Raw genomic sequence first — 17,351 nt, forward strand, 5'->3', positions numbered from 1 at the left:
CTCAGAAATAGGCACAGTAATGACTGGAGAAGTAGGATGGTGGGGGAGAGAAGATTTAAGTAAGTCAAATGGAATAATAGGTCAGGAGAGGCTAAACTAGCTGAGACAGTGAGTTGAGGTGTAGGGTGACGTTGCCCCTCGACGCTAAGCTTGGGTCAGTTTTGTATTTTCCCCACTGATTGGTGGAGGGCAAGCTGATCCTAGATCTGTACGTAGGGGAAACTTCACCCCAGAGTGTGAGAAGATGGAGGCAAAGATTCTTACCGGGCTCCAGTTTGATGACCTTGATGGCCGCCAGCTCCCCTGTGGTGACGTTCCGAGCCTGGAAGACAAACAAGACAGAGGGTGAGCACATCGACCAGTCTCCACACACAGAAAACCACAGGTGATCGATGGAGAGCTGCCCAAGAGCATACCTTGAGGAGGATGCGTTTTGGAACCGGGGCTCGACTTAAAAAAAAGGTCCAACGGAGATGTTTTTATCTGGACATAAAATCATTTCTGTGTAACAATTAAGTACCTTACTGTGATTCTTTTTGACCATTTTAAATGAAAACAAACAAAAATCTTTTCTTAGCAAAGAGCAATTTCTCAAGCAAGAATTTTGCTATGACTGTCGAGGAGTGTTCTGAGTGGGGAGAGGAAAACTGAACACTAGCTGTTACTGGTAGACTGGTTTTGAACTCTAGTTCTCATTGGTCTATTAACTAATTATCTACCTGGTGTCAAAAACTCCATCTCACCAAAGCAGGCTGATTTCACAGTATTATTCCAACCTCATAGTGTGGAAATCACGTTTGACTGCACTGGGCCTTTAAATAGCTACAGATAAAACTTGCATAGTCATGATGACTCCGGTTTTTCGAGATTCTGGTATAATGGGACTACTGTGTATTCTGGTTTTTATCCCAACCTGACTAGTGCGGAATTGACTGTCACAAGGAAAATCATGTTTCATGTGTTCAGTGAGAAGATATTCAAGTCATTATGGATTGAAAACCAACATGTGGTTATTCAGGATCAGGGAATGATCATTTAGATAATACGTCTATTTTATTGTGGAGACATGCAATAGGCCAACCTTCAATACAGGTTATTACTAGACGGGGAAATCAAAACACAGAAAAGAAGCATAAAGGCAGACATTTAGCCGGCGGATTCAAAGGTTAATCGAAATTGGTTTAGGATTGAGGTTGAGTTTAGAAGGGGTGAGTTAAGGTAAGGGTTCAATTAGAGCTAGGGTTAGGGTCGGGGTGGGGGTTAAGGTTACCACTGCCAAGCATTAAACATGTATGGGCACTCATCCCGTTCAGACTGCACTCTCAAAAGGAATTTCTTCCACAAAAGCACAAGGAGGGCAGTGGATGGAAGGCATGGGAGGAAACAAGACGCAGGATCAATGACTTGAGTCTATTTTTCCACGCCTTCTATCTGCTCCACCATCAGATGCAGAGAATCCCAGTTTAGCAGCAGATGTGATGAGCAAGAAAATCATTCACTGCAAAATGAAAAAAAACCTCTTCAGAGCCAGCAAGCTCACATTGTGTGTTACATTCATGAAGGGCTGAGCTTGGAGAGAATGGCACATAAAATGAAAACGCCAGCAGGGTACAGTCATAAGATACTCAAGTACCTTTGGATAGACGTACTATACAACATAGCTGACCCTGGGAGAAAAGTTCATCAAGAATCAATGTCATACTTATAATGGCATCTTGGCATGTGTCACAGCAAAGGTGACACTTCTGCGCTTCCTATAAAGCGATTGGAAAAAGCAACACATTGATTTTCCACAAAAGACAGTAAAAAAAATGAGCACACACACACATATTAAAATCTTGGTGATATTGAATACAAATTTCTGCGCAGTCTTTCATTAATGACCTGAACGCGCTTTGCGAAAAACACCTCCAAAAGGTTAACTAGCACCTTATGGGAAACGTAGACCGCTCGGAGATCAATAGCGGGATTAACCGCACTGGTGGTGTTAACAGGCACTTCTTCCAAAGGTCGATATCTAATTTAGTAGAAAATGGCAAATCATATTGTCCATTACCGCATGTTAAATGCAAACTACGCCTGTGAAGTACAACGACCACCACCAGCACACCGCCCCCACCTCATCCCACCACCCACCCCCACCCTAAGGTCAGAGCTGAGGACCGTGGGAAACCGCCCACCGGGTATCGACTAGTGCCCTTGAGGGGGCGAAGGGAGAGGAAGGGGCTGGCTGATGATGATCATGTCACAAGGTCTCGGTATGGTTAAGTCCATTGGGTTTCCCCCTCTGTCTAGTCTCTCCATATCTAGTTAGATACTAGAACGGCACCATCATCTAGCCTTCTTGAGTCAAGTGGCCATGTTCCAATACATGCATTTGAAGTTGTACAGTATGCTGGAACGGGCAATCAGAAACAAGTCGCTGTCATGTTGATCCACCTAACCAGGCTTTTCAGATTTCTGATCGTCAAGAACAGAAGAACAAGACTCAATAGCTCTCAACGGGACATCATTCTAGTAACCTCTAGTAAATTGTAAACTATTTGATTAGGTTCTGTGTTAGATAGGAGCCGGAAAGTATTTGGTTACTGCATCCCCCTCTCCGCAAGTCTAAGGGCCCAAAACGTCACCTCCCCTTCCGAAATTCAAAGGATGCCCCCGCCCTGCAAAATTGTGATTCCTCAATATAACCAGTGACGCAAACCCAGTGCAGGGCAACAATCTTCCTCGCTAGTTGCCGCATCCCAAAGTCTGTTGACGGACGTTACGTGAACATTTATGTACCGCACTCTGTCCGCGAGGGATTATAGCAAATGTGCTTAGAGACTATACACTCTGCAACATTCCACGACCAACGTTAGCCTCCCACCGCCGTCACGGTGGTACAGGAAAAGGAGGAGAAGCAGACAGGCCATGAATCCTTTACTCTGACTGACCCCCACCTAATTCTTCTCCGACCTCTCTACGAACTTCAACCTCTACTCCTTCCAACCTTCCCCTGCAGGCTGCCCATGCCCCTCCATTGGGAGCACTAACCCTACCCCAACCGCTCCAGTGCCACTCAGCCAAGGCAACACAGGGTCAAGATAGAGCTTTCCCCTCCATCGGGAACGCTGACCCAACTCTCCTCCGCCCCAGTGCCATGCACTCAGCCAAGCTCAGGCAGCACAGGCGCAGGCGCAGGGCACAGCAGGCCCTTTGGCTACCATCTCAGGTAATTACAGCCAAAGAAAATACATCTCAACATAGGCCAAAGCGACACGGGCCGCAGGGGCCACAGGGTTCACACAGACTGTAGAGCAGAATCTGGAGCGACCTGTTCTTTACACCAGGGCAGTATTTATTTCACTGCATTTTGAGCAAATGAGATAGATACATGTTCAAGGCAATGTGTAGGCTTGTTGCTTTTGTCTGTGGTCAGTTACAGCGGTTTTGTGATGTTTAATGTGTGATGTAATTACTGTCATTGTTTGTAAGAATAACGGATGGAAATATAATCCAGAAATGCAGTGAGACATGTTGTTTTCTGTGTCTGATCAATCTATTCCTGAATGTCAACACTCAAACATCAGAGACATGTCAGGAGGGAGACTAAAAAGAGGATGTTCGGGGCAGACACTTCTGTCTTTATTGGGTCATTTAATGTGAAATAGGAGCAACTAATGACCCTGACGTTGTGGACTTTTCTGAAATGTAACCCATAGAAATGACCTTTGGGGGAAAGATGTTTATTATACATTTCACATCTGTCTCCAAATGGATTGAGAAATAAGTCATGTTTTGTTCCATACTCACACAGAATGACCCTATTTCCCTTCTGCATGCCTGCGCATAGCAGTGCTGTGGAATTCCACTCACTTCCTGGTCTGTGTGAAACAAGAACTACCATTGATCCAGCAGCTTTGTTTACAAAGGGAGTATGACAGATAGGGGTAGCTAATGCTAAATGCTAATCTTTCATGGTGAGGAAAGAGAAGACCTCTTTTGAACTTGTACTGAAAAATGTTACAGTGGAGTGAAGGCATCCATGAAGTATTTAACATGTTAAAGGGACAGTTCACCCAAATTACAAAATGGCATGCATTGACTTGCATTGTACTTGTGCCTTAAATGCAAAGAAGTTAGCACTTGGAGACAGTCGCCAGGTAAACAAAACCAAAGCAAGACACCTTGTCCATAGACTGCTTACAGGGTAAGGAAACTAATATGTAATTTTGTAATTTGGGTGAACTAACCCTTTAACATTTTCCTGAGTCAAGTAAAACCGGTGTATGGTTTTGCGTAGCAACCTTTATAAAATACCAGGTAGACTCCCGTCTGAAATAGGCAAACCACAAAATGTTTTACAAAAATACAGCCACAAATTTTTTATGCAGGTTTGATAGAATCCAGGCCACTTTAATGTACTTCTGACTTTGGACAGACACTCAGAATGACATATTTATAATATAATAAAATATGTCACTTAGCAGATGCTTTATATCCAAAGCGACTTATTGTTTAGTAAGTGCATGTGATCACTGCGGGAGTTGCACAGGCAATATTGACATTGCTAGCTCAATGTTTGCTCAACTTGCTCAACTTCAAGGCCCAAGTCTCAAAAACCCAACCCTAGGAAACAGTGACTAGGGTCTGGTTTCAATAACAGACTGTTTTGGCAACTTCGATAAGGGGGAAAAAAAATGTCCAGGGTGGTTTCTTTTCAGACAGACAACTCTCCCAACAAATCACAAGACAGATACGCCAGAACGTTGCAATTCGAAACCAAAGTTTCCAGACAAAACCTTTGCAGTGGTTTTAGTGAAGGTAGCTGAAGCAAACTAGCCACTTGCGAAATGCACTCATTAGAAATAACCTCTGTGATCTCCATCTTGCTAGATACTATTGTGTATTTTATTCAAGCGGATAAGATCATGATGTGGGCATTGACTCTATACCTAAAGAGCCCGTCATTGAAACCAGACCCTAATTACGGTTGCTTAGGGTCGGGTTTTCAAGACTACTGAAGAACAGGTCCGTTAAGAGCTGACAGAGAGGATTTCCTCAGCTTTCCAAACCACAGGGTCCAAAAGTGAGAAAATCTCTGTGTCCAGCCTCTCACACCTTTGGGTGACACCTCTGTGAGAGGGGGGTACGGAGCACGCTGGGGCGCGCTTCTAAACATTGCAGATAGAAATAGAATGAATAGAGCTGACAACTCCCTATTCTACTGCACATGACAGATAATCCAACATGTTCTACACAGTACATTTCTATCTGAACATGCATCCTCCTCAGGCCCCTAGGTCAAAGTCTGTGTTTCACTTTGTTTTACAGGTCTCTATTTAGGCTACTTGTCAGTCATGTTAATGAAATGTTAAACAATGTTGTGGTCCTCTGTAGCTCAGTTGGTAGAGCGTGGCGCTTGCAATGCCAGGATAGTGGGCTCGATTCCTGGGACCACTCATATGAAAAATGCATGCGGGTATGACTGTACGACGCATTGGATAAAAGCATCTGCTAAAAGGCATATATTATACATAAAAATGGTAATTGCATATTAATGACCCGATAATTACTTAGGCTGCAAAAAAATTACTGATCCTAGATCAAGGACAAAATAAACTGCTAACTAGGGATGTAATGATTCAGCGATACACATTGGTCCTGGTTCAAATGTCCCCAGGTCCCCAAACGGATCCAAATTTAGCATGAATCGGACATAAAATCGATTCAAACGTTACGAATCGGCGGTGCTCATAATACTTTCTACCTTCTGAAAATACCTCATATTTTGTGACAACTGATGCGTCCTCTCTTTCAATGTCGAACTAAGCAACTGTGTTGACAGTCATTGATGTGCAAGTAATTTTACATGCCAAACAACTCAGGCATTATCAGTCGCCTAGTCAAACTGCGCTCGGTGCACGGCTTAGCACGCTGACCTAGAGGTAGGCCGCGCGTCACCTTCAGCATCAAAAAGTTTGTAAAATAGCTTGCGCATTATTAGGCTTTATTAGTTGAGTGACAACCAATATAATATGCTAGATTATTGTAATCAAATGCGCAGTTGAAAAGTGTTTTTTTACCAGAATAAAGTAGCCTAAACTACCGCCTGAGAAACGTCTCATCTGGCTGTAGCATACCTGCTGATCGGGGCTTAGGCTACATTACATTTAATGTTCCGGTTTACCATCAGCAATAGTTTTGGTCATTTTTAGATATACAGGGTAAAGTTGATCATTTCATGAGAACAGAAAACAGTTTGACATGGGGGGTGAAATCCAAAGTTGTGCTAAATATTCATTGGCTATGTCATATGATTTTTTTTAAAGAAAAATATTGATTACATTACGAGCTCAAACACTTTGAATCTGCAAAAATGACTAATTAATTAGCGGGTGATGGTGATTTCAGATCGAAAGTGGAGGTAGAAAAAGCAAACATTACCTCCCTTGTCTGATAGTGAGGTGGTAGATGCCCTGTTTCCCGTATGGCTCAGCACAGGTGCCTACATTACACATGTATATAATTCTCACACACAGACAGACAAACGGAGAGAGAGAGAGTCAGCTCAGAGAGATCCAGCTCAGAGAGATCCAGCTCAGATAGGCCCAGCACGAGTGCCATCAGCAGCCGTTTTGAATTTAGAATGGAAAATGAATGTATTTATGCAACAAATGTTGGTGTATCGAATCGCACCGAACCAATTCAAACTAAAACGTATCATTCCTGTATCGTTTCAGAGGCCATGTATCTAGATATGTATCGAATTGTCTTGAAAGGGAAAGATGCACATCCCTAATGCTAACCATAGTCACAAAAAAGGGTAGATGGGGAACCGAAAGGGTGCTAAGACAAGAAAGGAGGCCTTTTATTATTCTAAGCATTTGACTCCTGAATAGGGCGGTTTTGACGATTCCCGGATGTGGATACACGTTCATACAGAGTGCCTGTGAAGGAAGGTCTAGTGTGATTTCAGTGTCTGACTGTTAACTCCATTCTGAATGTTAGAAATATTTATTCATTATTTAAAAGCTCCTTTATAATGCCTACATAGAGGTGTCATAAGTATGTCATTCAAGCACAAAGTAAGGAGATGGGTTTAGGGTCTTGTGCTTCATACCAGACAGAATCTGGTTATGTGACATCATTTGTCAACTTCTAATGTAACGCCAATTAAGTAGTGTTTATGACAACCTTATGTAGCAAGGCATTATGATGACATATTTAAAACAAAGTGTTAGGCTATTTTAAAGCAGTAGTGACGTAAGCATTTATGAACCGCTAATATACCTCTTATGAATGTGTTATGAAGGCCTAATGTAGGTACCCTTCAAATAAAGCACTGCCTAAGACGTATCAGAGCCAGGTGTGTTCAAAGTCAGGGTCATGAGCCCCGGTTGGTCCGCATGGGGAGATTCCAATCTCGGCGCTGTGATAGCGGAACAGGAAGGGACAATGGCCCAGTTGTGGGACTCGGGTAAATAATTGATGAAAAATTCAAGTGTGAAAGGATTGGGTGACAACATTTATGAGGGTTCGCTGAGGAAAAGAACATTGGTGCCGTCTTGTGTTTCGCAACAGGCTTTTTATACAAAAGACAGTTAATTGATACTGTAAAATAGATGCTTTGTATTCACACATGAAAAGGATGGCCTCACTGTCTCCTAGCTAACGGTAGACTTTTGATTTTATTTTCATACCATGAGAAAGACGTACCAAGAGATATGTAGGCCTACCGGGAGATTAATGGCGAGAGAGTGATAGAGAGAGTGAGATCTCAACAGAATATGTATCAGATTAGTATCTAATTGGCTAGGAGGAAGAGAAGAGAGAACAGGAGAGGCAGAGACAGAGACAATGAGAGAGAGAGAGAGAGAGAGAGAGAGAGAGAGAGAGAGAGAGAGAGAGAGAGAGAGAGAGAGAGAGAGAGAGAGAGAGAGTGTGTAGTATGTGGTGTGAAGAAGGCAGGCCAACAAGGATCAAGACAAGAGGGTTAGTAAGCTAAAGTGTTAATCACCTTAACCAAATCAAGCGCATCCCCCCCATAGCCGTGCCTCTGGACAGCTTAAATGAACTGAGATGACTGGATGCCAAGTAGGCTCTTCACTACACTCTCTCTACACAATGGCTGCTGCTGGACCACATCCAGTCAATGTCTATTCAAAGTTTAGCCCCAAACTTCAAAGAGTTCCGGTTGAGCTGAACTTGGGGTGTATTCAGTGCACACTGTAGCAAAATGTTTCGCAACAAGTGTCTATTGGACAAATTCAGGTAGGTCCCTCCTCGTTTCATTTGTTTTCTTCTGTTTAGTTTTTAGTGAATACACCCCTGAAAGTTGAGGTAGCACATGAAATGCAGTACTTCCTGAAATGCAGGAAAATCAATGGCCCTGTTGGAATAGTTAAAATGCATCCTTCCCTCCTTCCTTTCTTTAAGTAATCACAGATCGGAATTGGTTGGATCAGTGAAGTAATGGGTGGTAACCTTGCTTTCATCTTTCCAATCACTTATAGATCTGTTGATTACCTCAAGGAAACAAGGAAGGATGCATTTAAGTATTCTAACAAGGCCATTGAGTTTGAAGGAAGCCTAACTCTGTCTGAGGAGATCTGCTTACGCAATCCATTTCACAGTTAACCACCACAGCCCTTAGAAAGAGAATGAACAAATTCCACTCAAACCAGGACTGCGACGCAAATATGCAGTGTCACCATATTTCCTTTAGACCCGCACTCTGCCTCTCACTATATCTCTCTTGTTCACTTTCCCTCACTCTTTTCTCTATATATTTATCTATCTGCCTCCCCCACCCTCCTCCCCTCCATTTTTCCATCCCCCAACTCCACACTGACACACTCCCTCCCCAGACAATAGGGCTTCCTCAGATTGTTGAAATCAATACAAAACCATTTTCTAGACGCATAGAAGCCGCAGAACTATCAAAACAACCCGACCCAAGCCTGATGTACTGTCCAAACAGGCAGTTCAGCTATTTAAAAAGGGAGTGGGAGGGCGGTATCCCCTCACTTGTCATTCTCCCCTTAGGAAAGGAGAAAGCAGGGACAGTGAGAGGCAGACCCCTCTGCTGCTCACTCCCTCCCTCTGTTGAGACTGACCATCAGATGCAGGCACCATCAGTCCAGGAAAAAAAAAAGCTAATTATTTCAATTTATGCTGTGCCTCGCAAGTGATACAACTGATCTATTTTGTTATCAAAGCTCGTGTTTTGGAATATAATATGGTCTTAAAAGAACAATATTGTCAGGCCATGCACATAGCCAATATGCTCTGATAATAAGTTCAAACTCCCGAGGTGACAAGGTACAAATCTGTCGTTCTGCCCCTGAACAGGCAGTAAACCCACTGTTCCTAGGCCGTCATTGAAAATAAGAATGTTCTTAACCGACTTGCCTAGTTAAATAAAGGTAAAATAAAAAAATATTTAAAAAATACAGTATATACAGACTACTGCACAAACTTCAGTCCTACATAACTGTTTTTATTAATGTTGCATAGGCTTATATTTTTTTTAAGTCATGTTTAAAAAAAAATCTGAGCAGTAGCTTTCGGCTTGCTTTATAACTGTGAAAGTGATCTGGACTCAGAAAATGTTGGTGATCAACTGCTATAGACAACACAAGCCTATGGGAAATAGTCATTTTGGCCGCGGACGTCACTGCTACTGTATAGAGCAAGTTTTCAAGGTGTTTGTGGGGGCTGCATGTTGTGGTAATTCGGACATTTTGTGGCTCCGGGGGAGTTTTCTATACAGCCTGCGAGGTGCAGGCTAAACTGAAATGCCACGCTTTGGCCATAGATCCGAATGCGGATCTGGCGGCATTTCGGAGAATCCCGAGAGCCATGCTTTCTTTGGAGGGGCGAATTGTGGATTTTGGGCTAGTAAATGGGCTAGTAAATATCCTAAACCTAGCCAGCTAGACAGTGATAGCCACAAGCTAAATCTGGGGAGAGAGGGAGGAAAGAATTCACTTGGTTTCATCAGCTGCTGGCTAAATCAACACATATTTCCACATATAATTGATATATTGTAGAAAAATCCTGACAGACGTTACATATTAAAAGATGAAGTGCCACTTACAGTTTACCACAGTACAATAGGTTACAGGCAACATGTTCCTCCACCGTGTGAGTCATAGAAATTACAATCTTGCATTCGTGGCTTTCCTTCAATTGTCATGGCTTTTATACGCAGGGAGCATAAACGGTACAATTGTAAACAAACAATTATTTTTCAAGAACCCATGTATATTAGTTAATATACAGCACCAACTACATAAATATAGGTTAGGGTCGGTACATTGTCTGCTACCTGGACTTGGTGTTCATTACAATAACAGTTAACACTTACTATCATGACCATGCTATAACACTCTCATGCCACAGTCATACGAATGTCATAGTAGAAAGACACAGCTATAAGTAGGGCTGGGCAGTATACCGTATTTTACTATATACCGGTATTGCTGCACGGACCTGTTACGGGTTTTTACTTTACCTTATATAACGGTATTTGAAAGTTTGGTATGTTAAATGTGATATGCCCTGTCCATTTGTATAGTTTACAACACTACTTGAGTCATCCCTCTCCTCTCTCTCCATGCCACTTCCCACACAGACTTAACCCCACCCAATGTCACTCAAGGAGTTGTTGTTGCTTGACCATGAGACACTTGCGTTCAGTCTGCATGGTCAATGCAGCGCATGCAGGATTTTCTTAGCAAGTTTTAGCTAAATCGTGTTAGCCGCTAATGCTAATCACTAGTTAGCTAATAAATGTACAGAGTCAGAGCAAAAGTAGCTTGCTTGCATGTTGTTTGTGCAACAGTATCTTTTAAATCAAAGACGAATAGGCAAAGCATGAATATGTTGGCTAGATGAAGAAACATTTAATGTAGCCAAAGATTATAGGGTATCCAAGGAAACACTTACCATCACTTTGGTTCCTATCCTGTCACAATTTCCTTTGTTGTAATGTCAAACACTGTATTCAAAGTGCCCACTATTATTTACATTCCAACCATAGAATTAGAATACATTTTATATTTTTGTTCAATAGATAATGTTTAAAGTGTTGGTCCCATGTTTCATGAGCTGAATTAAAAGATCCCAGAAAATGTTCCATATGCACATAGTGTATATCTCTCAAATGTTTTGCACAAATTTGTTTACATCCATGTTAGTGAGCATTTCTCCTTTACCAATATAATCTATCCACCTGACAGGTGTGGCATATCAATAAGCGGATTAAACAGCATTACACGGGTGCACCTTGTGCTGGGAACAATAAAAGGTCACTCTAAAATGTGCAGTTGTCACACAACAATGTCACAGATGTCTCAAGTTGAGGGAGCGTGCATTTGGCATGCTGACTGCATGAGTCACCAACAGAGCTGTGTCCAGATAATTAAAATGTTAATTTCTGTACCATGAGCCACCTCATAGAGAATTTGGCAGTGCGTCCAACTGGCCTCACAACCGCAGACCACGTGTATCTACGCCAGCCCAGGACCTCCACATCCAGCTTCTTCACCTGCATGATCATCTGAGACCAGCTACCCAGACAGCTGATGAAAATGTTGGTTTGCACAAACAAAGAATTTCTGCAAAAACTGTCAGAAACAGCCTCAGGCGCATCTGCGTGCTCACCAGGGTCTTGACCTGACTGCAGTTTGGCATCGTAACTGACATCAGTGGGCAAATTCTCACCTTCGATGACCACTGGCACGCTGGAGAAGTGTGCTCTTCGCGGATTAATCGGTTTCAACTGTACCGGGCAGATGGCAAAAATCACATATGGCGTCGTGTGGGAGAGCGGTTTGCTGATGTCAACGTTGTGAACAGGGGTTATGGTACGGGCAGGCATAAGCTACGGACAACGAACACAATTGCATTTTATTGATGACAATTTGAATGCAAAGATACCGTGATGAGATCCTGAGGCCCATTGTCATGCCATTCATCCACAGCCATCACCTCATTTTTTAGCATAATAATGCATGGCCCAATGTCACAAGGATCTCTCCACAATTCCTGGAAAATGAAAAAGTCCCAGTTCTTCCATGGCCTGCATACTCACCAGATGTCACCCATTGAGCATGTTTGGGATGCTCTGGATCAACGTGTACGACAGCATTTTCCAGTTACCGCCAATATCCAGCAACTTCGCGTTGAAGAGGAGTGGGGCAACATTCCACAATCAACAGCCTGATCAACTCAATGTGAAAGAAATGTGACGCGCTGCATGAGGGAAATGGTGGTCACACCAGATACACTGACTGGTTTTCTGATCCACGCCTCTACCTTTGTTTTTTTATCTGTGACCATCAAATGCATTATTTGTATTCCCAGTCATGTGAAATCCATAGACTGGGGCCAAATGAATTTATTTCAATTGACTGATTTCCTTATATGAACTGTAACTCAGTAAAATCTTTGAAATTGTTGCATTTATATTTTTGTTTGGTCTATTTCCATTACGCCAACAGTTCACCCAAGTATTTTGATCAAAATCGCAAGTCAAATCGCAACATTTGGTTAAAAATAAGGCCTAGTTTTCTTTCTCCATATCGTGCAGCCCTATGTGGCAGCGTAGAAATGATCTCAAATTAAATTTATGGAAATGCAGGAAATTATTTTAGGTTGAATTGAACAGTATAAAACAATCCAAATTGAGAAAGACCCATTGAAATCACTTATAAAGCAAATTAAGAACTTTTATTATTGAAAAACATAAATACCGTCCAAAATTTGAAAAATACAGTGATATGATATTTTGGTCACTAAATATATAAGCCATTTGTTAGCAAACAACTGGTATGCTATCCATTACAATAACAGTTATAACACCTGCATGGCATTGTCATAAGAATGACAAAGGTAGAGCTTGGGACTCTAAGGTTCTATCTGTATTTTTCTCAATTTTTATTTATTTGACATAGCCTTGTTCTGTTCAATGTCCTCTACCTAAATATGCCATGAAAATGTTGTTAAGTTCAAAAGAATACAAGACAGAAAGTGCTGACACCATTCAAACCAATGAGGGTTCGGAACTTTAAAGCCAATTATCTTAGAGTCATCATTTTGCAGATAGCATCTTATAATCCCAAGCTCTCGATAGGGAAATAAATGTACATCACATTTTAGTCATTTAGCAGACACTCTTATCCTGAGCGACTTTTGTCTCAGCATATGACAATAATGTTCCTGACAATGGCAAATTATTCATAGTTAGATTATTACTGTACTTGTTCCGTCATTCTTACGACAGTATGACACACTTCAAGTGAAGCATACTGTCTGGAAAAGCCAAGTCCTCCTACTCACAAAAAAACATTGAAGGAACTCAGACATTTCATTAGCATTCTTTCACATGCAAGAATGTTATCTTAAAGTCAAGGATGATAGACGACGAGCAATCTTATGGAGCCAAATGGAGCAAAGGGAGTAGGGTGAAGTTGCCCCTAGACACAGATCTTGGGGCAGTTTAGCATTTCCCCCACTAATGGTTAAGGTTAGTATTGGGTGATGGGCAGCTGATTCTAGATCTGTACCTACTGGAATTATTTCACTGGAACGCAAAATGTTGTCATGTTGCAGCTAGGTAAATCACCATTAGAAAGCCCCTTTGGGCCTTCATAATAGTCTTGATATTGCACTCATGCGAGTGTTTTCTGGAATGTGAACGCATATACAGTGGCTTGCAAAAGTCTTCACCCCTTTGGCATTTTTCCTATTTTGTTGCCTTACAAGCTAAACATTTATTTTTGGGAGGTTTTGTATCATTTGATTTACACAACTCTGAAGATTCACAATAAAAAATATTTTGCAACAAGAAATAAGACAAAAAAACAGAAAACTTGAGCGTGCAAAACTATTCACCCCCCCCAAAGTCAATACTTTGTCGAGCTACCTTTTGCAGTAATTACAGCTGCAAGTCTCTTGGGTATGTCTCTACAAGCTTGGCACATCTGGCTCGATGTGATTTTTGCCCATTCTTCAAGGCAAAACCGCTCCAGCTCCTTCAAGTTGGATGGGTTCCGCTGGTGTACAGCAATCTTTAAGTCAGATTCTCAATTGGACTGAGGTCTGGGCTTTGACTAGGCCATTACAAGACATTTAAATGTTTCCCCTTAAACCACTTGAGTGTTGCTTTAGCAGTATGCTTAGGGTCATTGTCCCGCTGGAAGTTTAACCTCCGTCCCAGTCTCAAATCTCTGGAAGACAAAACAGGTTTTCCTCAAGAATTTCCCTTTATTTAGGACCATCCATCATTCCTTCAATAATGACCAGTTTACTAGTTCCTGCTGATGAAAAACATCCCCACAGCATGATGCTGCCACCACGCTTCACTGTGGGGGATGGTGTTCTTGGGGTGATGAGAGGTGGCCCAGCTCTGTGGAGTTTACGGCTAAAGTGGTCCTACGGACAGATACTCCAATCTCCACTGTGGAGCTTTGCAGCTCCATCAAGGCTATCTTTGGTTTCTTTGTTGACTTTCTGATTAATGCCCTCATTGCCTGGTCCGTGAGTTTTGGTGGGTGGCCCTCTCTTGGCAGGTTTGTTGTGGTGCCATATTCTTTCTATTTTTTAATAATTGATTTAATGGTGCTGTGTGGGATGTAAAAAGTTTCAGATATTTTTTTTTAGAACCCAACCGAGATCTGTACTTCTCCACAACTTTGTCCCTGACCTGTTTGGAGAGCTCCTTGGTCTTCATGGTACCATTTGCTTGGTGGTGCCCCTTGCTTAATGGTGTTGCAGACTCCGGGGCCTTTCAGAACAGGTGTACAGTCGGAAGTTTACATACACTTAGGTTGGAGTCAATAAAACTTTTTTTAAACCACTCCACAAGTGTATTGTTAAACTATAGTTTTGGCAAGTCGGTTATGACATCTACTTTGTGCATGGCACAAGACTTGAAGGTACCACGTTCATCTGTACAAACAATACTACGTAAGTATAAACACCATGGGACCACGCAGCCATCATACTGCTCAGGAAGGAGACGCATTCTGTCTCCTAGGGATTAACATACTTTGATGCGAAAAGTGCAAATCAAACCCAGAACAACAGCAAAGGACCTTGTGGAGGTGCTGGAGGAAACAGGTACAAAAGTATCTATATCCACAGTGAAACGAGTCCTATATTGACATAACCTGAAAGGCCGCTCAGCAAGGAAGAAGCTAATGCTCCAAAACCGCCATAAAAAAGCTAGACTACCGTTTGCAAATGCACATGGGGACAAAGATCGTACTTTTTGGGAGAAATGTCTTCTGGTCTGATGACACAAAAATAAAAATGTTTGGCCGTAATGACCATCGATATGTTTGGAGGGAAAAGGGGAGGCTTGCAAGCCGAAGAACACCATCCCAACTGTGAAGCACGGGGGTGGCAGCATCATGTTGTCGGGGTGCTTTGCTGCAGGATGGACTGGTGCACTTCACAAAATAGATGGCATCATGAGGAAAGGAAAACTATGTGGATATATTGAAGCAACATCTCAAGACATCAGTCAGGAAGTTAAAGCTTGGTCGCAAACGGGTCTTCCAAAAGGCCAATGACCTAAGCATGCTTCCAAAGTTGAGGCAAAATGGCTTAAGGACAACAAAGTCAAGGTGTTGGAGTGGCCATCACAAAGCCCTGACTTCAATCCCATAGAAAATGTGTGGGCAAAACTGAAAAAGCGTGTGCGAGCAAGGAGGCCTACAAACCTGACTCAGTTACAACAGCTCTGTCAGGAGGAATGGGCCAAAATTCACCCAACCTATTGTGGGAAGCTTGTGGATGGCTACCCGAAACATTTGACCCAAGTTAAACAATTTAAAGGCAATGCTACCAAATACTAATTGAGTGTATGTAAACTTCTGATCCACTGGGAATGTGATGAAATAAATAAAATCTGAAATAAAATCACTCTACTATTATTCTGACATTTCACATTCTTAAAATAAAGTGGTGAACCTAACTGACCTAAGACAGGGAATTTTTATTAGGATTAAATGTCAGGAATTGTGAAAAACTGAATTTAAATGTATTTGGCTAAGGTAAACTTCCGACTTCAACTGGAAATATACTGAGGTCATGTGACACTTAAATAAAGTCCACCTGTGTGCAATCTAACTAATTATGACTTCTGAAGGTTATTGGTTGCACCAGATCTTATTTTAGGGCTTCATAGCAACGGGGGTGAAAACATATGCACGCACCACTTTTCAGGTTTTTTTTTTTAAATGTAATTTTTTTCATTTCACTTCACCAATTGCCTATTTTGTGTATGTCCATTACATGAAATCCAAATAAATATCTATTTAAATTACAGGTTGTAATGCAACAAAATAGTAAAAACGCCACGGGGATGAATACTTTTGCAAGGCACTGTAGGTAGCGTACATTCCCATGTTACCAAATGTTCTCACTTGCAGAGATGATGCTGATGACTGAAAACAACCCAGAAGCTATGAAATTGGCTGCAGGGTATAGGCAAAGAAAACAGATAAATGGAACAACTATGGCTTTCATTATTTCCGCATTTTGAATAGCAAGTCTATCTAGGCAGTTTTTAAAAAATGTCCGTCAACTGGGTTGTCAATACATTTACAATTAAAATGGACTTCAATTGGCATTTTTATACATACAGTTGGATCCAAAATTATTGATCATAACATTTAGCAAAAATGACTATATTAAATCAAATTAAAATACTGACCTATATTACATGCAAAAAAAATGGGGAAATTATAATATAATAATACAATAGCTCAGAGAAAGATATTTGTTTAAAAAGCGACAATTTATTCTCAAAAAAGGTAGGGGTCAAAATTATTGGACACCCGTTTTCAATATGTTTTAATACCTCACCTTGCAAGGATAAGGGCACTGAGCCTTTCCTGAAATGTTTAATGAGTTGGAGAACACATCTTAGACCATTCCTACATACAGAATCATTCCAGATCCTTGATATCCTTTGTCTGCACCTCCGGCTCTTCAATTCAAATCACAGGTTTTCAAGTCATAAGACTGTGATGGTAATTTCTTTGTGGATTTTGATGTGTGCTTGGGGTTATTGTCTGCTGGAATTTTTTTTTGTCTAAAATGTCCTGGTACTGGGTAAAGTTAATGATGCCGTTGACCTTAACAAGGCGCCCCAGGACCCAGTCATTTTTGCTCATCTTTATCAAGGGTGTCAATCATTTCCGACCACACTGTAGTTTGATGGGTGAAACTGGGGGGGGAATTGTTTATGGCCCAAAGACAATGAGTTGTGTTGAGCAGGAGAGAGTATGTACATAGCCTAATTGTTTCTTTGTATTTCAGTTTCAGTCAAATGACAAGGGCTTTGATCCTAC

The 17,351-nt window shown here is 41.7% G+C and overlaps 1 protein-coding gene across 5 annotated transcripts in view; it reads right to left on the reverse strand.

The window, feature by feature from the left end:
• Window positions 1-17,351, reverse strand: part of map4k3a (mitogen-activated protein kinase kinase kinase kinase 3a) — an 81,105-nt gene that overhangs the window by 51,889 nt on the left and 11,865 nt on the right. For 4 of the 5 annotated variants that reach the window (XM_024443529.2, XM_042301652.1, XM_024443523.2 and 1 more), the window contains one exon: window positions 265-322. In XM_024443529.2, coding sequence (XP_024299297.1) covers window positions 265-322 — 58 coding nt within the window. Of the gene's footprint in view, window positions 1-264; window positions 323-6,429; window positions 6,455-17,351 lie in introns of those variants that run through there. The other variant, XM_024443535.2, reaches the window with a different exon arrangement.

Source organism: Oncorhynchus tshawytscha, linkage group LG02, assembly GCF_018296145.1.
Source record: "Oncorhynchus tshawytscha isolate Ot180627B linkage group LG02, Otsh_v2.0, whole genome shotgun sequence".
Lineage (NCBI taxonomy): Eukaryota > Metazoa > Chordata > Actinopteri > Salmoniformes > Salmonidae > Oncorhynchus > Oncorhynchus tshawytscha.